Source organism: Nycticebus coucang, chromosome 13, assembly GCF_027406575.1.
Source record: "Nycticebus coucang isolate mNycCou1 chromosome 13, mNycCou1.pri, whole genome shotgun sequence".
NCBI classification, from domain to species: Eukaryota; Metazoa; Chordata; class Mammalia; order Primates; family Lorisidae; genus Nycticebus; species Nycticebus coucang.
This window is the reverse complement of record NC_069792.1, coordinates 56481075-56508381: the sequence shown is the minus strand read 5'-3', so window position 1 is coordinate 56508381 and position 27307 is coordinate 56481075. Positions and strand designations below refer to the sequence as shown.

General features: G+C 38.3%; 1 protein-coding gene across 1 annotated transcript in view; it reads left to right on the top strand.

Moving 5' to 3' along the window:
- The window catches only part of RAD54B (RAD54 homolog B), a 130588-nt gene that overhangs the window by 98057 nt on the left and 5224 nt on the right, over positions 1 to 27307 (top strand). The window contains exons 8-12 of the mRNA XM_053558636.1: positions 4 to 211; positions 17231 to 17370; positions 19060 to 19347; positions 22914 to 23089; positions 26460 to 26721. Of these exons, the coding sequence (XP_053414611.1) occupies positions 4 to 211; positions 17231 to 17370; positions 19060 to 19347; positions 22914 to 23089; positions 26460 to 26721 (1074 nt within the window). The remainder of the gene's footprint in view (positions 1 to 3; positions 212 to 17230; positions 17371 to 19059; positions 19348 to 22913; positions 23090 to 26459; positions 26722 to 27307) is intronic.

The following is a 27307-nucleotide window of genomic DNA, read 5'->3' as shown; positions in this document are numbered from 1 at the left end:
CAGGACCACAAAGTTGAAGAATTCATCAAAGTTACATTTTATTCTGTTCTCATCATCAGTTATGAAATGTTACTTCGTTCCTTGGATCAAGTTAAGAATATCAAGTTTGATCTTCTAATCTGTGATGAGGGTCATCGTTTGAAGAACAGTGCCATTAAGACAACTGCAGCCCTTCTTAGCCTCTCTTGTGAGAAAAGAATAATTCTGTCTGGTCAGTATTCACTTTGGGGAAGGTGTGATAGAATTTTTGCCTAGTGAACATATAAGACTTGTGGTATGAGGCTTAACATCCAAAGAGCTGATGGTGTTAAATGGAATTCATAGTAATAAGCCTGTGTTATTTGACTTGGTAAGATTCTTCAGTCTTCAAATCCTGTGTTCTTTTATGCAGCCCAGATTTTGGGGTTTTTGAGCAACAAATACAATAGTATTATGGTAAGCGATATAGGAGATAGGGCTGTACTGCCTAAACTTAACAGCTGTGAGTCCAACACTTTACAGCTGTGTAACTTCAGCCAAGTTATTTAACTTCTCTGTACCTTAATTTTCTTATCTGTTGATCCTCACAACAAATCAACTCTGTAGAGTTCTCGTGAGGTCGAAGGAATTAGTCCATGTAAAGTTCTGGGAAGACCTGACACATGGCAAGCCTTTAATGTAAATATCAGTTATTTTTATAAGTATATGTGACACGTGAATCATCTGTTGCTGCCCTAACTTTTGGTCTAAACTGTCTGGAAAGGCGGGATGAATTATGTGTAAATTCAAGGATCCTTTTCTACCTTTTTAGCTTAACACCTAGACCAGAGTCAAGTTTGAGTGGCTCAGTGTAGCTTCTCTCCCATACCTCACGTTGGTCTTGTTTGGCCCTTCCAATTTGTCGTTCTGGCAGCAGAAGAAAGAAGAGAATTGTATTCATTACTAATATTTATGACCCCTTCATTTTTCTACTCAAGGCTGTAATTCCCAGCTGTCTTCAGCCCTTTTTAAGGAATGGGCAGGGCATGATTTATTCTTATTATATAATAATCATCTCTATGTTAGTTTGGAGACAGGGTCTTGCTCTGTTGCCCAGGCAATCTTCCCGCCTCAGCCTCCGGATTAGCTAGGACTATAGGCATGCACCACCACATCCAGCTTATTTTTAATTTTTTTGTAGAGACGGGGTCCCATTATTTTGCCCAACTATTCTTGAACTCTTGGCCTCAAATAATCCTCTTGCCTTGGCTTTCTGTAGTACTGGGATCATAGATGTGAGTTGTTGTGCCCTGCCCTCTGTGTCATTTTGTTTTTCATGTGCTCTTTAGGCATGTCAGAGCTTGTCTTTGAAGTTAAAATGAGGAGAGAGAAGGACTGTGACCAATAACTCTTTCTTCCTTCCTATACCTTTAGGGTAGAAATATTCCCCAGAACAACAGAAAAGAAAAACTCCTCCTGTCCTTATTGAGTTGGGTTTGGGGAAGGTACTATTCATCTTTAAGTAAGTCAGTCATCTGACTTCCAATCTGTGTAGGAGGATTGTATTAACCATTATGAAAAGCGGTTTTGTTTTTTTTTTTTTTTTTAGAGACAGAGTCTCACTTTATCGCCCTCGGTAGAGTAGAGTCTCACTTTATCACCGTGGCAACAATGTCCAACTCCTGGGCTTCTGTGATTCTCTTGCCTCAGCCTCCTGAGTAGCTGGAACTATAGGTGCCTGCCACAATGCTCGGCTATTTTTTGTTGCAGTTTGGCAGGGGCTGAGTTTGAACCTGCCACCTTTGGTATATGGGGTGGTGCCCTACCCACTTAGCCACAGGTGCCACCATCAAAAGTGATTTTTAAAACTATGCATTTTAAAAATGATTTTGAGAATTATTAAATGATCTTTTTATTTTTTGAATTTAATCATTTAGAGACGATAAGTGATAGGCTGGGCTTGGTGGCTCATGCCTGTAATCCTGATACTCTGGGAGGCTGAGATGGGAATCCCTTGAGCTCAGGAATCCAAGACCAGTGTGAGCAAGAGCTCTTATTTTTTTCCCTAAACTTTTTTCTTATCCTCTTCTTGTATTCAATCTTTCTTCATTTTTCCAGTTTTGCTATTGCCTCTTTCTTCCCCTTGTGTATCAGTTGGGATGATTTCAGATGTAAGTAATAGATGTCTGAATCAAATGTACTTGTTTTCCCATATAACTGGAGAGCAAAGATAGAGTGTGTTCCAGCAGCTCAACCTTGTCTTCAAATAGTCTGGATGTCCTCCGCTCTGCCATGATTGATGTTATCTTCATCCTCAGGCTGGTGAGCAAGTGATTACAGCGGTTCCAGACATCACAGCTAGATGTAGTGATACCCAGTGGAGAACCAGACCAGTTCTTCTAGTTTCCCTGTCTTTCAGAGTGAGAAAACTTTCCCAGAAGCTCCTCTCTGATGACTTTTCCTGTTTCATTGGCCAGGATGGCTCACATGCTACTGATGGAACCCTCTCCTTTTCTGGAATATTATGCCCATCCTTTGGCTGCTGGGTCTATAGATCAGATAACTCATAGCCCCGTCCTTTTTTGGAGAATTATCCACGATTGAATGAGAACTGCCTTTCTCCTTTATGGCTTGTTGTCAATGATTGTCTGATACAGGGTATGCAACAAATGCCAGCCCCCCCTTACTTCAGGGTAATTTTAGGACCAACTTTATGGTATAATTTATGCTGTGGAGCTCTGTATAATTTACCTTAAGCTGAGACCATTTTTGCTTAGTCTATTCCCCTGCCATTTTCTGATTCCATTATTCCCTCTTCCTGAGAGCACTCTGTAAATCACATGTGTCTAGATTACTGTCTCAATGGCACAAACTTTTGCCTGCATCAGTTATTGACAAAGGGGATAGAATTATCATGATTGACTTGATTAATCATCTGGGGTGGGATAAATGTCTAGAAGCCAAGGAAAATGATCCTTTTCCTTTCTTTCCCCTTTTTCCTTCTTTCCTTTTCTGTTCTCCCTCTCTTTTCATCATCACCATGGATATACTTTAAGAAGCTTAACAAAATACATACCAGCTGGGCACCTGTACTTCAGTGGTTAGAGTGCTGATCCTGTGCACCAGCGGTGGCAGGTTTGAACCTGGCCCAGGCCTGCTTAACAAAATAAAACAAAACAAAAGCAAAATACATACCAACATAAATATATTTTTCCTAACTCTTTGGATGATATGTCTCAAAATTTAGAACTGACTTGATGTGTTAAATTGAAAAAGTTAGCAAGTGCTGGTCCAACCTGGGGGGGAACCCATTAATTTTGGGGAGATGATCATTAAACTCCTTGACCCAAAATTCATGTTAACTATATTAATGAAATAAATACATTTTTATTTACTTTTTATACTATTCATATCTTCAGATAATTTCTTTTGGTCTGTTATTTGAAAGTCATTTGAAATTATACTGTTTTACTGTACTGTTTACTGTTCTTTTGACACTATTATAATCTTAGAAATATGCTAACATTTCCATTCAATATGATATTGGCTGTGGGTTTGCTGTAGATGGCCTCTATCAGTTGAAGAAATGTCCCTTCTATACCAATTTCTTAAGTGTTCTGATCATGAAGGGATGCTGGATATTATCAAAAGCTTTTTCTGCATCAATTGAGAGAATCATATGGTCTTTGTTTTTTAATTTGTTAATGTGCTGGATTACATTTATAGATTTACGTATATTGAACCAGACTTGAGATCCTGGGATAAAACTGACTTGCTCATGATGTATAATTTGTTTGATGTGTTGCTGGATTCTGTTTGTTAGGATCTTGTTGAATATTTTTGCATCTATATTCATTAGGGATATTGGTCTATAATTTTCTTTTCTTGTTGGGTCTTTTCCTGGTTTGGGGATCAGGGTGATGTTTGCTTCATAGAACGTGTTGGGTAGTCTTCCTTCTTTTTCTACCTTTTGGAACAGGTTGAGTAATATAGGTACTAATTCCTCTTTAAAGGTTTGGTAGAATTCAGACGTGAAACCATCTGGTCCCGGGCTTTTCTTTTTAGGGAGGTTTTGTATGGTTGATGCTATTTCAGAACTTGATATAGGCCTGTTCAACATTTCCACTTGATTCTGGCTAAGTTTTGGAAGGTGATGTGCTTCCAAGTATTGCTCAATTTCCTTCAGATTTTCATATTTCTGAGAATAAAGTTTCTTGTAATATTCATTAAGGATTTTTTGAATTTCTGAGGAGTCAGTTGTTATTTCGTCTTTGTTGTTTCTGATTGATGAGATTAGAGATTTTACTCTTTTTTTTCCTGATTAGGTTGGCCAAAGGTTTATCTATTTTATTGACTTTTTCAAAAAACCAACTTTTTTTTTTTTTTTTTATTGTTGGGGATTCATTGAGGGTACAATAAGCCAGGTTACACTGATTGCAATTGTTAGGTAAAGTCCCTCTTGCAATCATGTCTTGCCCCCAATAAAGTGTGACACACACCAAGGCCCCACCCCACTCCCTCCATCCCTCTGTCTGCTCCCCCCCCCAACCTTAATTGTCATTAATTGTCCTCATATCAAAATTGAGTACATAGGATTCATGCTTCTCCATTCTTGTGATGCTTTACTAAGAATAATGTCTTCCACTTCCATCCAGGTTAATATGAAGGATGTAAAGTCTCCATTTTTTTTAATGGCTGAATAGTATTCCATGGTATACATATACCACAGCTTGTTAATCCATTCTTGGGTTGGTGGGTAATTAGGCTGTTTCCACATTTTGGCGATTGTAAATTGAGCTGCAATAAACAGTCTAGTGCAAGTGTCCTTATGATAAAAGGATTTTTTTCCTTCTGGGTAGATGCCCAGTAATGGGATTGCAGGATCAAATGGGAGGTCTACCTTGAGTGCTTTGAGGTTTCTCCATACTTCCTTCCAGAAAGGTTGTACTAGTTTGCAGTCCCACCAGCAGTGTAAAAGTGTTCCCTTCTCTCCACATCCACGCCAGCATCTGCAGTTTTGAGATTTTGTGATGTGGGCCATTCTCACTGGGGTTAGATGATATCTCAGGGTTGTTTTGATTTGCATTTCTCTAATATATAGAGATGATGAACATTTCTTCATGTGTTTGTTAGCCATTCGTCTGTCATCTTTAGAGAAAGCTCTATTCATTTCTCTTGCCCATTGATATATGGGATTATTGGCTTTTTTCATGTGGATTAATTTGAGTTCTCTATAGATCCTAGTTATCAAGCTTTTGTCTGATTGAAAATATGCAAATATCCTTTCCCATTGTGTAGGTTGTCTCTTTGCTTTGGTTATTGTCTCCTTAGCTGTACAGAAGCTTTTCAGTTTAATGAAGTCCCATTTGTTTATTTTTGTTGTTGCAATTGCCATGGCAGTCTTCTTCATGAAGTCTTTCCCCAGGCCAATATCTTCCAGTGTTTTTCCTATGCTTTCTTGGAGGATTTTTATTGTTTCATGCCTTAAATTTAAGTCTTTTATCCATTTTGAATCAATTTTTGTGATTGGGGAAAGGTGTGGGTCCAGTTTCAGTCTTTTACATGTAGACATCCAGTTCTCCCAACACCATTTATTGAATAGGGAGTCTTTCCCCCAAGGTATGTTCTTGTTTGGTTTATCGAAGATTAGGTGGTTGTAAGATGTTAGTTTCATTTCTTGGTTTTCAATTCGATTCCAAGTGTCTATGTCTCTGTTTTTGTGCCAGTGCCATGCTGTCTTGAGCACTATGGCTTTGTAGTACAGACTAAAATCTGGTATGCTGATGCCCCCAGCTTTATTTTTGTTACAAAGAACTGCCTTAGCTATACGGGGTTTTTTCCGGTTCCATACAAAACGCAGAATCATTTTTTCCAAATCTTGAAAGTACGATGTTGGTATTTTGATAGGAATGGCATTGAATAGGTAGATTGCTTTGGGAAGTATAGACATTTTAACAATGTTGATTCTTCCTGTCCATGAGCATGGTATGTTCTTTCTTCCATTTGTTAATATCCTCTGCTATTTCCTTTCTTTTTTTTTTTTTCCTCAAACTTTTTATTTATTTTATTTTCTTTTTTTTTTATTAAATCATAACTGTATACATTGATATGATCATGGGGCATCATACACTCACTTCATAAACCATTTGACACATTTTTATCACAGTGGTTAACATAGCCTTTCCGGCGTTATCTCAGTTACTGTGCCAAAACATTTACATTCTACATTTACCAAGTTTCGCAAATACCCCTGTAATATGCACCACAGGTGTGATCCCACCGATTCCCCTCCCTCTACCCTCCCCTCCCCTTTCCCACTTCCCCCTATTGTTAAGTTGTAGCTGGGTTATAGCTTTCATGTGAGAGTCCCAAATTAGTTTCATAGTAGGGCTGTGTACATTGGGTATTTTTTCTTCCATTCTTGGGATACTTTACTAAGAAGAATATGTTCCAGCTCCATCCATGTAAACATGAAAGAGGTAAAGTCTCCATCTTTCTTTAAGGCTGCATAGTATTCCATGGTATACATATACCACAATTTATTAATCCATTTGTGGATCGATGGGCACTTGGGCTTTTTCCATGACTTAGCTATTATGAATTGGGCTGCAATAAACATTCTGGTACAAATATCTTTGTTATGTTGTGATTTTTGGTCTTCTGGGTATATGCCCAGCAGAGGAATTACAGGATTGAATGGCAGATCTATTTTAAGATCTCTGAGTGTTCTCCATATATCTTTCCAAAAGGAATGTATTAATTTGCATTCCCACCAGCAGTGAAGAAGTGTTCCCTTTACTCCGCATCCACGCCAACATCTCTGGTCTTGAGGTTTTGTGATATAGGCTAGTCTCATTGGAGTTAGATGATATCTCAAAGTAGTTTTGATTTGCATTTCTCTGATGATTAAAGATGATGAGCATTTTTTCATATGTCTGAAGGCCGTGCGCCTATCTTCTTCAGAGAAGTTTCTCTTCAAATCCCTTGCCCAGCCTGCGATGGGATCCCTTGTTTTTTTCTTGCTGATGCGTTTGAGTTCTCTGTGGATTCTGGTTATTAAACCTTTGTCAGAGATATACCCTGCAAATATCTTCTCCCATTCTGAGGGCTGTCTGCTTGCTCTGCTTACTGTGTTCTTAGCTGTGCAGAAGCTTTTTAGTTTGATCAAGTCCCAGTAGTGTATTTTTGAAGCTGCTTCAATTGCCCGGGGGGTTCTCCTCATGAAATACTCACCCAGACCAATTTCTTCAAGGGTTTTCCCTGCATTCTCCTCTAGTATTTTTATAGTTTCATGTCTTAAGTTTAAATCTTTAATCCAATGAGAGTCTATCTTAGTTAATGGTGAAAGGTGTGGGTCCAATTTCAGTCTTCTGCAGGTTGCCAGCCAGTTCAGCCAGCACCATTTGTTAAATAGGGGATCTTTTCCCCACTGAATGTTTTTAATTGGCTTGTCAAAAATCAAATAGCGGTAAGTAGCTGGATTCATCTCTTGGTTCTCTATTCTGTTCCAGATATCTACTTCTCTGTGTTTGTGCCAATACCATGCTGTTTTGATCACTATCGATTTGTAGTAAAGTCTGAGGTCTGGTAGTGTGATTCCTCCTGTTTTGTTTTTATTTCTGAGTAATGTCTTGGCTATTCGAGGTTTTTTCTGATTCCATATAAAACGAAGTAATGTTTTTTCAAGATCTTTAAAATATGACAGTGGAGCTTTAATAGGGAGTGTGTTGAAATTCTATATTGCTTTGGGTAGTATGGACATTTTGATAATGTTGATTCTTCCTAGCCATGAGCATGGTATGTTTTTCCATTTGTTAACATTTTCAGCTATTTCTTTTCTTAGAGTTTCATAGTTCTCTTTATAGAGATCTTTCACGTCTTTTGTTAGGTAAATTCCCAAATATTTCATCTTCTTTGGCACTACTGTGAATGGGATAGAGTCCTTAACTGCTTTTTCAATTTGACTGTTGTTGGTGTATATAAAGGCTACCGATTTATGAATGTTGATTTTGTAACCTGAGACACTGCTGTATTCCTTGATCACTTCTAGGAGTTTTGTAGTAGAGTCCCTAGTGTTTTCCAGATACACAATCATATCATCTGCAAAGAGCGAGAGTTTGATCTCTTCTGACCCTATATGGATACCCTTGATCGTCTTTTCTTCCCTAATTGCTGTGGCTAAAACTTCCATTACAATGTTGAAAAGCAATGGAGACAATGGGCAGCCTTGTCTGGTTCCTGATCTGAGTGGAAATGATTCCAATTTAACTCCATTCAATATGATATTGGCTGTGGGTTTGCTGTAGATAACCTCTATCAGTTTAAGAAAAGTCCCTTCTAGACCAATTTTCTTGAGTGTTCTGATCATGAAGGGATGCTGGATATTATCAAAAGCTTTTTCTGCATCAATTGAGAGAATCATATGGTCTTTGTTTTTTAATTTGTTTATGTTCTGAATTACATTTATAGATTTACGTATATTGAACCAGCCTTGAGACCCTGGGATAAAACCAACTTGGTCATGATGTATAATTTGTTTGATGTGTTGCTGGATTCTGTTTGTTAGGATCTTGTTGAATATTTTTGCATCTATATTCATTAGTGATATTGGTCTATAATTTTCTTTTCTTGTTGGGTCTTTTCCTGGTTTGGGGATCAGGGTGATGTTTGCTTCATAGAACGTGTTGGGTAGTCTTTCTTCTTTTTCTACATTTTGGAACAGGTTGAGTAATATAGGTACTAATTCCTCTTTAAAGGTTTGGTAGAATTCTGACTTGAAACCATCTGGTCCTGGGCTTTTCTTTTTAGGGAGGTTTTGTATAGTTGATGCTATTTCTGAACTTGATATGTGTCTGTTCAACATTTCCACTTGATTCTGGTTAAGTCTTGGAAGGTGGCGTGCTTCCAAGTATCGGTCTATTTCCTTCAGATTTTCATATTTCTGAGAATAAAGTTTCTTGTAATATTCATTAAGGATTTTTTGGATTTCTGATGAGTCTGTGGTTATTTCGTCTTTGTTGTTTCTGATTGATGATATTAGGTTGGCCAGAGGTTTATCTATTTTATTGACCTTTTCAAAAAACCAGCTTTTTGATTTATTGATCTGTTGTATTATTCTTTTGTTTTCAATTTCATTTAATTCTGCTCTAATTTTGGTTATTTCTTTTCTTCTACTGGTTTTGGGGTTGGAATGTTCTTCCTTTTCCAGTTGCGTGAGATGTCCCATTAAGTTGTTAACTTCCTCTCTTTCCGTTCTCTTGACGAAGGCTTGCAGTGCTATAAATTTCCCTCTTAGAACTGCCTTTGCAGTGTCCCAGATGTTCTGATAGTTTGTGTCTTCATTGTCGTTTTGTTCCAAAAAATTGGTGATTTCTTTCTTAATCTCATCTCTGACCCAGCTATCATTCAGCATAAGGTTATTTAACTTCCATGTTTTTGTATGAGTATGCAGATTCCTGTTGTTACTCAATTCAAGTTTTATTCCATGATGGTCCGAGAAGATGCATGGAATAATTTCTATTCCTTTAAATTTACTGAGGTTGGACTTGTGACCTAAAATGTGATCAATTTTGGAGTAAGTTCCGTGGGCTGATGAGAAGTATGTGTATTCAGTTTTGTTGGGATGAAATGTTCTGTAGATGTCTGCTAAATCTAAATATTGGATGGTTAGGTTTAAATCTAAGATTTCTTTGCTCAGCTTCTTTCTGGAGGATCGATCCAACACTGCCAAGGGAGTGTTGAAATCGCCAACGATTATGGAGCTGGAGGAAATCAAGTTACTCATGTCTGTTAGAGTTTCTCTTATAAATTGAGGTGCATTCTGGTTGGGTGCATAGATATTAATAATTGAGATCTCGTCATATTGAGTATTACCCTTAACAAATATGAAGTGACCATTCTTGTCCTTCCTTACTTTTGATGGTTTAAAGCCTACTATATCTGCAAATAAAATTGCAACACCTGCTTTTTTCTGATTACCATTTGCCTGAAATATGGATGACCATCCTTTCACCCTGAGTCTGTATTTGTCTTTTAAGTTGAGATGTGACTCTTGTATGCAACAAATATCTGGCTTGAGTTTTTGTATCCAGTCAGCTAACCTATGCCTCTTTAGAGGACAGTTTAAGCCATTCACATTGATGAAGAGTATTGATAAGTCTGGTGGAATTTTGGGTATCGAGTTTTTCAAAGGTCCAGTGGACATTTTTAATCCTTTCGCCAGTGTGGAAGTTGGCGTTTGATCCGAAGTTTCTGAGTGAGTTTACTTTTGTGGTATAGGATTGGGTTGGTCATTGTGGAGGATAGGTCTGAGAACATCCTTAAGAGCTGGTTTACTTATGGCAAATTTTTTCAACATATGAATGTCATTGAAGTATTTAATTTCTCCATCATAGATGAAACTCAGTTTAGCTGGATACAAGATCCTGGGCTGAAAGTTTTTTTGCTTTAGGAGATTAAAAGTTGATGACCAGCCTCTTCTTGCTTGAAAAGTTTCAGCAGAGAGATCTGCAGTTATTCTAATATTCTTACCTTTGTACGTTATAGTTTTCTTTCGCCGGGCTGCTTTGAGAATCTTCTCTTTCATGTTAACTTTAGTGAAGCTAATTATGATATGTCTGGGAGATGGCTTATTGGGGTTGAATCGTGCTGGGGTTCTGAAGCTGTCTGCTATCTGAATTTCAGATTCTCTAGGCATGTCTGGAAAATTTTCTTTCATAATTTCATGTAGAAGGGCCTCTGTGCCCTTGGCAGCCACTTCATCGTTCTCCGAAATTCCTATAACCCTTATGTTGTTTTTTTTCGAATTATATGAGAGTTCTCTGAGTGAGTGATCCATTTTTGCTCTCCATTTCTCTTCCTCTTTGAGAGATTGGGAGCATTCGAAGATTTTATCTTCAATGTCAGAAATCCTTTCTTCTGCTTGCTCCATTCTGTTACTGTGGGATTCTACTGTATTTTTCATATCTTTGAGGGCTGTAAGTTCTTGTTTCAGTGTGTCTAAGTCTTTGGTGGTTTTGTCTTTAAATTCGTTCAATTCTTGAGACAATTTTTGAATTTCTCCTCGAATTCCTAATTCCATTTTATTAATCTTGTCTGCAAACCAAATTCTGAATTCGACTTCTGACATCTCAGCCAGTTGTTTATGAATGGGATCTTCAATCACATCTGCCGTATCTTTTCTTGGGGGGGGTTGATCTATTCTGGTTATTCATGTTACCAGAGTTTTTCCGCTGATTCCGCCCCATGGTTTACTCCCTTTGGTTTTTCCCCTGGGGTTTTATCGAGGGCCCGTACAGTGTTGTGGCCTGAGAAACTGGGGCCCTGTCTGGTGTGGTGGAGCAAAGTGGTTCTGTCTTGTTTTCAGCTGGTTTCTGTTTGATCCTATTGCAACTTCTACTCTGGCTTGATGTCTCAGCTTTTGTTTGCGTCCTTGTGATCACAACTTGCCTCAGCGGTGTTGATGTGCGTTCTTCAGCCTTCTCTCTTGGTGAGGCTCAAGTCCACCAGAATACTTACTAAATTCCTGTCCCTTAACTCTCCTTCTGGACGGGAGCCTTTGTTGAAAGCTGGCTTCAGTCCGCCATCTTGTCTCCCCTCCTGCTATTTCCTTTCTGAGGATTTCATAGTTTTCTTTATAGAGGTCCTTCACCTCCTTCGTTAGGTATATTCCTAGGTATTTCATTTTCTTTGAAACTATGGTGAAGGGAGTTGTGTCCTTAATTAGCTTCTCATCTTGACTGTTATTGGTGTGCACAAAGGCTACTGACTTGTGGACATTGATTTTATATCCTGAAACATTCCTGTATTTTTTGATGACTTCTAGGAGTCTTGTGGTTGAGTCTTTGGGATTCTCTAAGTATAAGATCATGTCATCAGCAAAGAGGGAGAGTTTGACCTCCTCTGCTCCCATTTGGATTCCCTTTATTTCCTTGTCTTGCCTAATTGTATTGGCTAGAACTTCCAGCACTACGTTGAATAGTAAAGGTGACAGAGGACAACCTTGATCTGGTTCCAGTTCTAAGAGGAAAAGCTTTCAGTTTTACTCCATTCAGTAAAATATTGGCTGTGGGTTTGTCATAGATAGCTTCAATCAGATTCAGAAATGTGCCACCTATCCCTATACTCTTCAGTGTTCTAATTAGAAAAGGATGCTGGATTTTATCAAATGCTTTTTCTGCATCTATTGAGAGGATCATGTGATCTTTATTTTTGCCTCTGTTAATATGGTGGATAACGTTTATGGACTTGCGTATGTTAAACCAGCCTTGCATCCCTGGGATGACGCCTACTTGATCATGATGAATGACTTTTTTGATGATAAGCTGTAATCTATTGGCTAGGATTTTGTTGAGAATTTTTGCATCTATATTCATGAGTGAGATTGGTCTGAAATTCTCCTTTTTGTTTGGGTTTTTTCCTGGTTTTGGTATCAGGGTGATGTTTGCTTCATAGAATGTGTTGGGGAAGATTCCTTCTTCCTCAATTTTTTGGAATAATTTCTGCAGTACAGGAATAAGCTCTTCCTTGAAGGTTTGATAGAATTCTGGAGTGAGGCCATCTGGACCAGGGCATTTTTTGGTTGGAAGATTTTTTATTGTTTCTTTAATGTCAGTGCTTGAAATTGGTCTGTTCAGGAGCTCTATTTCTTCCTGGCTGAGTCTAGGGAGAGGGTGTGATTCCAAATATTGATCCATTTCCTTCACATTGTCAAATTTCTGGGCATAGAGTTTCTGGTAGTATTCAGAGATGATCTCTTGTATCTCTGTGGGATCAGTTGTTATTTCTCCTTTATCATTTCTGATTGAGGTTACTAGAAATTTTACTTTTCCATTCCTTGTTAGTCTGGCCAATGGTTTATCTATTTTATTTATTTTTTCAAAAAGCAACTCCTTGTTTCATTAATTTTCTGAATGATTCTTTTGTTTTCAATTTCATTGATCTCTGATTTAATTTTGGATATTTCTTTTCTTCTACTGAGTTTAGGCTTAGATTGTTCTTTTTCCAATTCCATAAGATCTCTTGTGAGATTGTTGATGCGCTCTTTTTCTGTTTTTCTAATGTAGGCATCTAAAGCGATGAATTTTCCTCTCAAAACTGCTTTTGCAGTATCCCACAGGTTTTGGTAGCTTGTGTCTTCATTGTTGTTATGCTCAAGGAAGTTAATGATTTCCTGTTTTATTTCTTCCTGCACCCATCTGTTATTCAACAGAAGATTGTTTAGTTTTTATGCCTTTGGGTGAGGTCGAGCATTTTTGTTAGAGTTGAGTTCCACCTTTAGTGCCCTATGGTCTGAGAAGATACAAGGTAAAATTTCAATTCTTTTGATTCTGTTGATATTTGTTTTGTGTCCCAGGATATGATCATTTTGGAGAATGTTCCATGGGGTGATGAGAAGAATGTATATTCTTTATCTTTGGGATGGAGTGTTCTATATGCGTCTATCAAGCACAGTTGTTCTAGGGTCTCATTTAAATCTCTTATATCTTTGTTTAATTTCTGTTTAGAGGATCTGTCCAGCTCTGTAAGAGGAGTGTTAAAGTCCCCTATTATTGTGGTATTATCAGATATCATATTGCTCAGACTGAGTAAGGTCTGTTTTGAGAATCTGGGAGCATTTAAATTGGGTGCATAGATATTTAGAATTGAAATGTCTTCTTGTTGTATGTTTCCCTTGACCAATATAAAGTGACCATCTTTGTCTTTTTAGACTTTAGTTGCTTTAAATCCACATGTATCTGAAAATAAGATTGCAACTCCTCTTTTCTTCTGAATTCCATTTGCCTGAAAAATTGTCTTCCAACCCTTGACTCGGAGCTTTAATTTGTCTTTTGAAGCCAGGTGTGTTTCTTGCAGACAGCAAATGGATGGCTTGTGTTTTTTAATCCATTCAACCAATCTATGTCTCTTCAGTGGGGAATTCAAGCCATTAACATTTATTGAGATAATTGATAAGTGTGGTAGTATTGTATTGATCTTATTTGGTGAGAGTCCATTGCTTAGTTTTATCTTTTCATCATTGTGGAGGTTAGGTTCTGTCCTTTAATTTCTGAGTTCTTACTTTGCTGCTGATCCATTGTGGTGGTCAGTGTGCAGAACAGGTTGAAGTATTTCCTGTAGAGCTGGTCTTGTTGTGGCGAATTTCCTCAATGTTTGTATATCCATAAATGATTTGATTTCTCCGTCAATTTTGAAGCTTAGCTTAGTAGGGTATAGAATTCTGGGCTGAAAGTTGTTCTGTTTAAGTAGATTAAAGGTAGATGACCATTGTCTTCTTGCTTGGAAAGTTTCATTAGAGAAGTCTGCGGTCACTCTGATGGGTTTTCCCCTGTAGGTCAACTGGCGCTTACTCCTGGCAGCTTGCAGAATCTTTTCTTTGGTCTTGACTTTGGACAGGTTCATCACAATGTGTCTTGGAGAAGCTCGGTTAGAGTTGAGGTGACCTGGGGTCCGATATCCCTCTGAAAGCAGTGTGTCAGAATCTTTGGTGATATTTGGGAAATTTTCTTTTATAATATTCTCTAGTATGGCTTCCATTCCTTTGGGGCATTCTTTTTCCCCTTCTGGGATTCCTGTAACTCGTATGTTGGAACGCTTCATAAAGTCCCATAATTCTGACAGTGAACGTTCTGCTTTCTCTCTCTTCTTTTCTGCCTCTTTTACTATCTGAGTTATCTCAAAAACTTTGTCTTCTACCTCTGAAATTCTTTCTTCTGCATGGTCTAACCTGTTGCTGATAGTTTCCATTGCATCTTTAAGTTCCCTAATTGACTGTTTCAGTTCCTTCAGCTCTGCTATATCCTTTTTATATTCTTCATATCGTTCATCTCTTATTTGATTCTGTTTTTGGATTTCCTTTTGGTTATTTTCCACTTTATTAGCAGTTTCCTTCATTGTTTCCATCATTTCTTTTATTGTTTTCAACATGTGTATTCTAAATTCCCTTTCTGTCATTCCTAACATTTCTTTATAGGTGGAATCCTCTGCAGTAGCTACCTCATGGTCCCTTGGCGGGGTTGTTCTGGACTGGTTCTTCATGTTGCCTGGAGTTTTCTGCTGATTCTTCCTCATGAGTGATTTCTTTTATCTGTTTCCTTGCCCTAATTTTACTTTCACTTCTTCTTGCTCTTTAAGTTCTCGTGCCTGTGGACTAAGGGTTACAGGACCAGAAGTGTGAGAAGGTTGAAGAGCAAAAAAGGGATGAAAGAAAGGAGGATTGAGTGATAAGAAAAACAAAGAAAAATAGAGAAAGGAGATGTGGTGGTTAAAAGGAATATTGACAAAAAGAAGAGAGGCACAGAAAGAGGGAGACAGAGCAATATAGGTGTACAGTAGGGTACTTTGCCACAACCTTAAAAAAACCCCACCTTCTGGGGGTGCTGAGTTGGGTGGTTCCCTTGAGGTCAGCAGCCCTTTGCTAACGTGATCAGACACAGTACCCCACCTCCACCAAGTAGAGAGGAAGACAAAAATGCTATAAATGAAACCAAAACAAGCAAACAGAAAACTTTACGGGATAAAATTGGGTGGAAAACCAAAGAATAGCGGTAGAAACACTAGCAAAAATGAAGTTCTAATTATTGAAAAAGGCAGCAATGGGAAATTATAATTGAACTAGAAAAATTGAGAAAGAAAAGGGATCTGTATGGAAAAGGTTGAACTTAAACAAGAAAACAACATCAACAACATCAAAATAAAAAAAACAAACCAAACAAACAAAAAAACCCACAACCTAAAACAAAGCAGTATGTATATGTTATTGAATATTGTCTGGGCAACACGTGGTCACGGGGTATGAGATGTTAATCACAGTTCTGATATGACTGGAGGCTGCTAGTTTCTCAAACCCCAGCAGGTAGACACCCTAAATCTCTCCTCAGCCCACTTAAGAGGCACTTTGAACTTGTTCACTTGCTGAGCAGAAGCTTTCCCAGGAAAGTGCTTGTCACTGGAATCACTGCTGAAATGGCTATCCACTTACCCAGTTTGCCAAAACTGGTCTCCCTCTGCCCCTGAGGGTTAGGGCTGGAAGCTGGCTGAGACCCCGCCCTTAGGCTACTTGGTCGCTGGGTTACCAGCTCCCACCTGATTCTAGCTGTGCTACCCTGAGGGCGGAGCTTGCTGGGGCAGATGGCTCAGAATGGCTCCCTGTGACCCACAGCCAAACACTATTAGCTCCGTCTGGCTCAGCGGCTCAGACTGGGGCCCTAGACAATGGCCTAAGTTCTCTGCACTCCCGCTCAGGCTCTCCCCAAGGCAGTTCAACTGAGTGCCAAGTCCAAAGACACCAAAACAGTTCACAGGTAAGGCCTTTCTGGTTTGCAGTCTCGCTGCTACTGAACTTATAGTTGCGGGCGGGTTTAGACGGATTGAACACACGCGACCAGTTGCCGGTTTTCCGCTGTTTTAGTCCTCCTGTTGGGGTCCAGAAGTCTCTCGCTGACTCACTGTATCCTCGCCGGGGTGATGATAGGCAGATCCCAACAGCCAGAGATGCCTGGAGTCCTATTTCCCCAGACTCATGGTGCCCAGATGCAAGGAAGCTGTTACTCGGCCGCCATCTTTCTCCGCCTCTCTCCCTCAAAAAACCAACTTTTTGATTTATTGATCTGTTGTATAATTATTTTGTTTTCGATTTCATTTAATTCTGTTCTAATTTGGTTATTTCTTTCTTGTACTGGGTTTAGGGTTGGAATGTTCTTCCTTTTCCAGTTGCTTGAGATGTCCCAATAAGTTGTTAACTTCCTCTGTTTCTGTTCTCTTGAGGAAGGCTTGTAGTGCTATAAATTTCCCTGTTAGGACTGCCTTTGCAGCATCCCAGAGGTTCTGATAATTTGTGTCTTCATTGTCATTTTGTTGCTGGCACTATTCTTAGTATAGTATATGATTTGATTACTTTGTTCCTAGAAGCCACTGTTCTCCTTGTTTTACAGATAATTAACTGGTGTAACTAATTTGCTCAGGGTTACTCAGGGAATGAGTAATGCAGGTAGGATTTGAACCTGAGCAGCCACATTTCAGAACCTGCACTTAGGTTAGCCACTATGCCATACTACATAAGAATTTAATACACAGTTAAATCATAGTTAAAAAGTTATGTGATTTTTAATTTTTTAAATTTAATTTTCCTGTTCTTAGTTTTAGAGAATTTGCTTGTACGTATTCCTCTTAGGGAAGGGAGTACAAATTTCTCCAAATTTCCATTATAGTTCTGCTATACACCGGTCATCGTAAAACACAAACTTGACCTTTCTTCTTTCTTACTTACCTTTAGGTACTCCAGTTCAGAATGATCTGCAAGAATTTTTTGCATTAATCGATTTTGTAAATCCAGGAATATTAGGCTCTTTGTCTTCTTATAGGAGAATATATGAGAACCCCATCATTTTATCGAGAGAACCTTCTGCTTCTGAGGTATAATTTAATAAATAAGTTTTGTAACAAAAAGAGTAGTATTATCCATAATTTATTATTTTAATTGACAAAAAATTAATATTGTGAAGTCTTTGTTTTTCCGTATAGTCCTTCATTTCCTGCATTCCTTATTTTAGAAAATGATATCTTTTTTTCTTTCTTTTTTTTTTTTTATTAAATCATAGCTGTGTACATTAATGCAACCATGGGACACCATACACTGGTTTTATACACCGTTTGACATATTTTCATCACACTGGTTAACATAGCCTTCCTGGCATTTTCTTAGTTATTGTGTTAGAATATAATTGTCTTAACAAGTTTCACATGTACCCTTGTAAGATGCACCATAGGTGTAATCCCACCAATCACCCTCCCTCCGCCCATCCTCCCCGCTCCCTCTGCCCCTTCCCCATATTCTTAGGTTACAACTGGGTTATAGCTTTCATATGAAAGCCATGAATTAGTTTCATAGTAGAGCTGAATACATTTGATACTTTTTCTTCCATACTTGAGATACTTTACTAAGAAGAATATGTTCCAGCTCCATCCACGTAAACATGAAAGAGGTAAAGTCTCATGACTTTTCTAAATTCATGAACAGGTACTTCACAAAGGATTATAAATGATAGCAAACACATATCGATATTCTAGTATTGGTAAAAGTAAACCAAGATAACCACTAAATACTTTTGTTCTTTTCTACTGGTGTTTTTATTTTTATTTGTTAACTTATTTATGGCTGGGATCTCACTTTGTTTCCCAGGCTGTCTTTGAATGCCTGGGCTCAAGTGATCTTCCTCCCTTAACCTCCCTAGTAGCTGGCCGCTTGGATTTACATAGTGTTAGCAGGTATAGAGACGAGAGTATGGACCTCTGCTGGTTGGAGTGTAAATTGGTACAACTTTGAAGAAAGTTTGTCAATGTGTATCAATAGTCTTAAGAGTGTGTATATCTTGTGGCCTGGTAATACTATTTTTAGGAGTTTATTACAAAGAAATGGGAGATTTGTTTAAAACTTTAGTTGTAAAGTTAAGAAAATTGGAAACAAGCTAGAGAAGATAAACTAACCGGGCAAAACATTTCAGAGGGTCAAAAATGGTTAAATTATGGTGTATATGTTGTATATCTATATTTCATTGACTCTAGGATGGCACTAATTATAGGCGGTATCACTATTTTATAATATTTAGAATACTGCCTTCACTTAATTAAATGATTATGCTAAACAAATAAAGAGATCATGGTTGGTTTTTCTATCCCTATACTTGTATTTCATTTATTTTGTTAAAGAAAAATTTGTTGCGGCTAGGCGTCTGTAGCTCAGTGGCTAGGGTAGCAGCCATGTATACCAGCTGGTGGTTCGAACCCAGTGCAGGCCTGCCAAGCAACAATGACATCTACAACCAAAAAATAGCTGGGCGTTGTGGCAGGTGCCTGTAGTCCCAGCTACTTGGGAAGCTGAGGCAAGAGAATCGCTTAAGCCCAAGAGTTTGAGGTTGCTGTGAGCTATGATGCCACAGCACTCTACTGAGAGCGACGTAGACTCTGTCTTTAAAAAAAAAGGAAAAATCTGTTGAAAAGCAATTAGTAAATGGTTTATCATTATAAATGCTTTATTCCATATACTACAAAAATTTTAACTTTTATTCTATAAGACTTCTTTTTACGTCTTATATTTTTCCATAGGAAGAGAAGAATTTAGGAGAGAGAAGAGCAGCTGAACTTACTTGCCTCACTGGACTATTTATCCTTAGAAGAACCCAAGAAGTCATAAATAAATATCTTCCACCTAAAATAGAGAATGTGGTCTTTTGCTGGCCAACAGCACTACAGATTGAGATTTATCGAAAACTGTTGAACTCTCAGGCTGTCAGGTTCTGTCTTCAAGGGTTGGAAAATAGTCCTCATCTAATATGTATAGGAGCTCTTAAAAAACTGTGCAATCACCCTTGCCTTTTGTTCAGCTCTGTCAAGGTAAGTATGTAATACGTGAGACTGTGTCAGGGATGTGAGATGAGGGTTTTTATGATATGTGAATTTAAGAGGGCAGATTAGGCTAATTTATAGGGTTGTGTTTGTGGGTTTTTGAAAAGCTTTGGAGCCTCTCCAATTTGGTTCTGCTATAGAGCTTACTAGGCTTCCACTTTCTCTTCAGAGAGTATCTGCATTCTTATAGCTAAACTAAGGATGAGATACATTTTTTTTTTTTTTCAAGACAGAGTCTCATTCTGTTTCCCCAGGCTGGAGTGCCATGGTATTAGCTTGGCTCACAGCAATCTCAAACTCCTGGGTTCAAGTGATCCTCCTGCCTCAGCCACCTGAGCAGGTAGGACTACAGGTGTCTGCCACAATACCTTCTTATATTTTTCTATTTTTAGTAGAGACAGGGTGGTCTCAAAACTCCTGACCTCAGGCCATCCACCCGCTCAAGGGATCCTTTTGCATTGTCCTCCCAGAGTGCTAGGATTACAGGTGTAAGCCACCTCACCCAGCCAGGATGAAATTGATTTGAGGCACTGTATTCTAGGGTTTGTGCCCCAGGCTCTTTTGGTGTCTTGTCTAATGCTTTGCTATGGTTTCCCTTTCTATCTTATGTTAGCATAGTTTTGTTTGTTTGCTGCTAACAAATATGAAATTTAACCATGCAAATAATTTATTTCTTCTCATTATAAAATTTGATTTATTCATAAAAATTTATATCATAAATTTATTTATGATTACTGCATAAAATTTGGAAAATTCAGAAAATTACAAAGAAGAAACTAAAAATCATTTAAAACTCACCAGGTAGAGAAAATCACATTTTGGCATTAATAATAATATTATTATTAGCTAACAGCTATTAAGCACTTAATCACATATAGGTTGAGCATCTCTAATCTGGAAATCTGAAATTTTAAATGTTTCAAAATTGAAAACTTTTTGAGTGTTGACATGATGCCATAATGGGAAATTTCAAACCTGACACCTTTGCTTTCTAAAGGTTCAGTTTATATGAACTTTGTTTCATGGATAGAGTTATTAAAAATGTTAAATAAAGGCTCGGCATCCAGAGCTGAGTGTTAGGGTGCCAGCCACATACACCAGGGCTGGCGGGTTCAAGCCTGGGCCTGCCAAACAACAATGACAACAACAACAATAACAACAAATAGCCGGGCGTTGTGGTGGGCGCCTGTAGTCCCAGCTACTAGGGAGGCTGAGGCAAGAGTTTGAGGTTGCTGTGAGGTGTGACACCATGGCACTCTACCCAGAGCAACATAGTGAGACTCTGTCTCAAAAAAAAAATTTTATATAAAATTACCTTGGTAAAATGTATATGAAATATATCTGAATTTCATTTTAGACTTCGGCCCAACTTAAGCATATTCAAGTTTACGAACATGAAAAGCTGTGGACTCGACCCTGGTTATTGTCCTTTGATGACCTTTCTAAGTTGTAGTCATTTTAGCAGACCTAACCCAAAGCAGGGAGCAACCATCTCTTTCCTCATATATGTCGTAATGATATTAATATCTTATGGTTCCTAGTATTTTTCTTTCTTTCTTTATTTTTAGAGACAGAGCCTGACTTTGTCACCCTTGGTAAAGTGCCGTGGCATCACAGCTTACAGCAGCCTCCAGCTCTTGGGTTCAGGCGATTCTCCTGCCTCAGCCTTCCAAGCAGCCAGGACCACAGGTGCCCGACACAATGCCTGGCTGTTTTTTTGTTGCAGTGTGGCTGGGGTTGGGTTCAAATCCACCACCCTTGGTATATGGGACTGGCACCCTACTCACTGATCCACAGGCACTGCCAGTTTCTAGTATTTTTAATTGAGTGACCTTTTTCTAAGTATTGCTATATTTTGGCAATTTAAAATATTTTGTGTTCAGCATTTTACACTAGAGATTAACTGCCGTTAAGGTGTTTCCAGTGTTACTAAAGAGGGAATGCAGCATAACATGAAAAAATTAGGGAAATATAAAAAAGTACCTCTGATCCTTGAATAATGTAAGGCAGTTGTGCAGTTGAAAATTCATGTTAAACTTTGACTTACCCAAAACTTTGCTAATGTCCTACTGTTGACCAGAAGCCTCACCAATAGCAAAAGTATTGATTAATATATATTTTGTATATCATATGTATTACATATTGTATTCTTACTTTAGAGTAGGCTATAGAAAAAATGTTATTATGTATTATCATAAGGGCTGGGTGCAGTGGCTTACACCTGTAATATTAACACTCTGGGACGCCAAGGCAGGTGGATTGCTTAGCTCAGGAGTTTGAGACCAGCTTAAGCAAAAGTGAGAGCCTGTCTCTAACAAAAAAAAAGGAAAAGGAAAATCACAAGAATCACAATTTTTTTTATTGTTCAGTAAGTGGAAGAATCCTTTTCTCCCCCTCATCTTCCTTTTTTCCTCCCCGTTCTCTGCTTTCTTCTCTCTCTTTCTTATCTCTTCCTCCCATTCTCTTCACTTTCACTAATATAAAATAAACTTTTTTTTTGGTCGGGGCTGGATTTGAACCCGCCACCTCCGGCATATGGGGCTGGCGCCCTACCCCTTTGAGCCACAGGCACCGCTCTAAAATAAACTTTTATATTATTATTTTTTTCATTTTGTGAAAGCAAAAAATGGAAACCTAATAAACACATATATATGTAAAAATTAAAAATAAGAGAGAGACAGAGACTCACTTTGTTGCCCTCAGACGAGTGCTGTGGTGTCATAGCTCACAGCAACCTCCAGCTCTTGGGCTTACGCAATTCTCTTGCCTCAGCCTCCCAAGTAGCTGGGATGACAGGCACCTGCCACAACACCCGGCTGTTTTTTTTTTTGTTGCAGTTTAGCCAGGGCTGGTTTCAAACCCGCCAACCTTGGTAAATGGGGCTGGTGCCCTACTCACTGAGCCACAGGCACCGCCCTTTACTTTTATATTCTAAAAGAAAAAAAAAAATAAATAAGTGGAAGTACGTCATGATGAAGGTCTTCACATTAAGGAGGCTGAGGAGGAAGAAAAGGGGTTGGTCTTGCTCTCTTAGGGATGGCAGAGCAGAGGAGATGGAAGGAGAGGTAGGCACTCTGGGTGTAATTTCTTTTCTATTTGAGATAGTCTCTTTCTCTGTTGCCCTGGGTAGATTGCCATGGCATCACAGCTCATAGCAACCTCAAACTCTTGGGCTCAAGCGATTCTCTTGCCTCAGGCTCCCGAGTAGCTGGGACTACAGGTGCCCATCACAATGCCTGGCTATTTTTTAGAGATGGAGTCTCGCTCTTGCTCAGGCTGCAAACCCCATAGTTACACACGTATAATGCCGCACTTGTAGGGTGAATGTAGCAGACATTAGGAGACTGTGTTAGAACTGCTCTGTAAGAAACAGAATACATGTTAGTCTTTTAAAAAATGATCAAATTGTGACCTGTAAAGATTTACGTAGCAGTTAGCTTTGACTTTTCAGATAGCTATTAATTTTTATCTTTTTCTCTCTCCAATTTTAGCATTTTTTCTCCTGATTAGAAAAACAAACATGAGCTAGTATTAACAATCATTATTTTGAATAGGAAAAAGAATGTAGCTCAACTTGTGATGAAAATGACGAAAGGAATCTATATGAAGGTTTGTTAAATGTGTTTCCGGCTGATTACAACCCTCTCCAGTTTACTGAAATGGAGTCAGGAAAACTACAGGTGCTGTTAAAGCTCTTAGCAGTTATCCACGAACTTCGACCTACTGAAAAGTAAATCAGTATAATAAACTTTTTATAAATGCTTATGGAATTTTCATTTGCAATATGTTCTTACTTCCCCCTCCCCTTTTAAAATAAGAAAACATTAAAAATAAGTTGTTTTATTCTTTAGAAGCATGGTCAGTTCAGCTTCCAGTATTTTATACGGTTATAATTAACAATGTGTCTGTAAGTTTTTTTTTTAAGAAAAATGTATAATATATATACATTACATTTAGAGTATAGTGTTTTTTTTTTTTTTTTTTTTTTCTGTAGAGACAGAGTCTCACTGTACCGCCCACGGGTAGAGTGCCGTGGCGTCACACGGCTCACAGCAACCTCCAACTCTTGGGCTTACGTGATTCTCCTGCCTCAGCCTCCCCACCAGCTGGGACCACAGGCGCCCGCCACAATGCCTGGCTATTTTTTTGTTGCCGTTTGGCCGGGGCTGGGTTTGAACCCGCCACCCTCGGCATATGGGGCCGGTGCCCCACTCACTGAGCCACAGGCGCCACAACTTGTTTCCCAATCTTTTTGAGAATCCTTTCTTCTTTTGCTGTTTCTTAAATCTTGATACACATTAGGGTTTTCTCTTTAACCTTCTCGCTCTCAATAGCCTTCACGAATGATCCCCATACTTCCAACTGTCACCTGTATAATGTTGATTTCAAATCTGTATCTAGTCCAGTCTTCTCTTCAGATTTCCACATCCTTATTTCTGATTAATTGACATCTAAAGCTATCTCAGTGTCCTTCCTAGTAAGGAATTAAGTTTCACATATCCAAAAGCATCATCATGGTTTTGCAAGCCTGATTTTTTTCCCATTATTCCTTGGCTTGATGAATTGTACTATAAAGAAAGGAAAACTCCTGGAAGTTACTCTAGACTCACTTTTCTTCTTCACTTACCTAACATTGTTGGTCATTAAACTCTACTGATTTTCTTTCTTTTTGAAGCCCAAACTCTTTATTTGGTTATACTAGACCACTAGTTAAGTAATACATGGATCCTGGGAAAGTTATACTGATAGGAAATTCAGCTCTACATTGCCAGGGAGAGTGACCAAGACACATTTACCTCCTGACCTCAAGCAATCTACCTGCCTCAGCCTCCCAGAGTGCCAGGATTACAGGAGTGAGCCATTGTACTCAGCCCATCCTCTTTTCTTCTTAAGGTTTTCATTACCTGGAAACTTTTCAAACCTTCCTGGTAGGTTTTCATTACCTGGAAACCTTCCTGGTTCCTGGTTTTCATTACCTGGAAACTTTCCTGTTAAATTTTTATTTTGGCTATCATTTAACATTTCTAAGGTATTTTTCTTGTTCTCGATTATTCCTTTAAGAATTATATTCTCTTCTTGTGAATGCCATCTCTTATTTGAAAACATTATTTCTTTCTTTTTTTGGAAATGAAGTAATATTTTATTGTGGCTTTTTTTATTATTAAATCATAGCTGTGTACATTAATGTGATCATGGGGCACCATACACTGGTTTTATAGACTGCTTGACACATTTCTATCACACTGGTTAACATAGCCTTCCTGGCATTTTCTTAGTTATTGTGTTAAGACATTTACATTCTACATTTAGTAAGTTTCACATATACCCCTGTAAGATACACCGCAGGTGTAATCCCACCGAAAACATTATTTCTTGTTTTTTTAGTTTAATTTTAGTTTTTTAAATTTTTTAAAAATTTAAAAGAGTCTCACTTTGTCGTCCCCAGTACAGTGCTGTGACATCACAGCTCAACAGCAACCTCAACCTTTCAGACTCAAGCAATTCTCTTGCCTCAGCCTCCCGAGTACCTGGGACTATAGCCGCCTGCCACAATACCTGGCTATTTTTAGAGATGAGGTCTCATTCTAGTTCAGGCTGGTCTTGAACTCGTGTGCTTAGGCGATCCACCCACCTCGACCTTCCAGAGTGTTGGGATTACAGGCGTGAACCACTGTATCCGGCCTTTAAACGTTATTTCTTAAAGTTGTATTCTGTTTTTTCCCTTGTTTTAATTCAGCTTTCTTCTTTACTGTTTATTTTAGTTTCTACTTTTTATGTTGAGGCTTGCCTCAGATAGTTGGTATTCCTTAGTGTCTATATTTAAGAATGAAGCAGAAAAACATTAATTGAATGCTCTATGCATAGGGAGGGTTTGTTGACTGGTGACCATCATCAGGGACTCAATCAGCAAGCTGGCTTTTTTATTTGGGGACTCCCTATATGTGGATTTTTTCTCTGGAGTCATTTAAGTTTTCCTATGGATGAATCCTTTAATAATAGCCTCCTTGGGCTAGGATGTGATAGGGGTGCCTGGCTGCGAGTTCTGGAAGATGGCAGAAAAAGCGGGCTAGGATCTTACCATCCAGTATCTAGGCTTTCATTTTTTAAATGTAAAAAATATTTTAGAGGCCAGGTTTTGCTATGCTGTCCAGGCTGGACTTGAACTCCTAGGCTTATACAATCTTCCTACATCAGCCTCCTAAGTAGCTGAGACTGCAGGCATGCACCACTTCTGGCCACACTTTCATTTTGATTTGTCTCTATCCTGCTTTCTATAGTCCCCTAGAATACCAATTTCTTTGGTTTACTTCCGGAGAAGTTTACTTCTAGAGAATAAATGTTCTATTTGAGAAAGAAACGTCAGCTGGTTGCATAGGTGGAGGGCCTGGGTTCTACTTACCAGTGCAGCTGTACATGGGTCATTACAAAAGTTTTGAGATACACAAAAAATCAATATAAAATCTGCATGGATGGAAACAAATGAAGCCCTCCCAGCAACACCAACAAGCTCAGCAAGTTGAAACTTGCATAGATGAATTGGAAAGGTTGCTGTCGACTGTGTTTCTTGGAAGTGAATTAATGGCCATAATACAATCTGTCTCAAAACTTCTGTAGTGACCTACATAATGATACCAATCTAAACATCTTCCTTCTGAGTCATCTTAGTAAGATTCTGTGGTGTGGATGAACTTGTACATGTTTCTTACTGGAATTCCCCTCTCTGGGGACCTAGGTTTCACCTTCTCTATATTCCTAAGCAGGTCAGTGTTTTCATTTTTCTCTTCTTTGTTTTCATATGTAAATGTCTCCTTGTTTTATCAAAGATAGAATTTATATTTCTCTTCATTTTTGTATTTCATTCTTTTGTTTTTAGGGTGAATTTAGAGAGATGAAGAAGGAAAGAACATCTTTACTATTTTAAAACTAGAAGTTTAGATACTGACTTTGAGATTGAATGTGAAAAAGTGCTTGTGTTTCAATTGTATAATGTCACTATTGCATGTTCTTTAAATATCAAAGATAATGTATTGTGCTTCAACTAAAAAAATCTAATATTGCCTTTAAATTATATATCAAGAATCTTTCTTTTTGATTGACAGGGTGGTGTTGGTATCCAACTATACAAAAACTTTGAATATTTTACAAGAAGTATGCAAGCGTCATGGATATACTTATACAAGACTTGATGGACAAACACCAATTGTTCAAAGACAGCAAATTGTTGATGGCTTTAATAGTAAACACTCTTCTGATTTTATTTTTTTGTTAAGTTCAAAAGCTGGTGGTGTGGGGCTTAATCTTATTGGAGGATCTCACTTAATTCTCTATGACATTGATTGGAATCCAGCCACTGATATCCAGGTAGGAATATTTGTACATTAAATAGACTTTATTGAATGCCTGGGGATACAAAAATGATGATGATATATAACTGTGGAATATTGAGGCTTCATTTTGTATCAGGCATTCTGCTAAGTGCTTTCTCTCTATTTAATCTTCATAGCAACTCTGCAAAGATCTATATTAATATTCTCATTTTCAGATGAAGACATGGAAGCTTGTTCTCAGTTTACAACTTGTAAGAGGCAGAGCTAGGATTTATACCCAAACCTGTATGTCTGGAGGCTCTCTTGTTCATTGCATACTTGGGCCTTCAAGTGCTCGAGACCAGCAGTGAAGTGTTATGGATGCTACATCAATGTTTGTGCAGGAAATATTTTAAAAGAAGCCTTTAGTTTTCTTTAGAGTATAGTCTATCTGTATGTATTTTGAAATTTCTACCTATATAGATTTGGACCTCATTTGGTATCTGTGTTAGGGGATCCCAAGACAACCAACCTTCAGGTTGAATAATTCACTAGAATGACTCACTGAACTGAGAAAAGCAGCTCTACTCCCAGCTATATTACAGTAAAGGATTAAATTCAGCAACGGAAAAAAGTAAAAA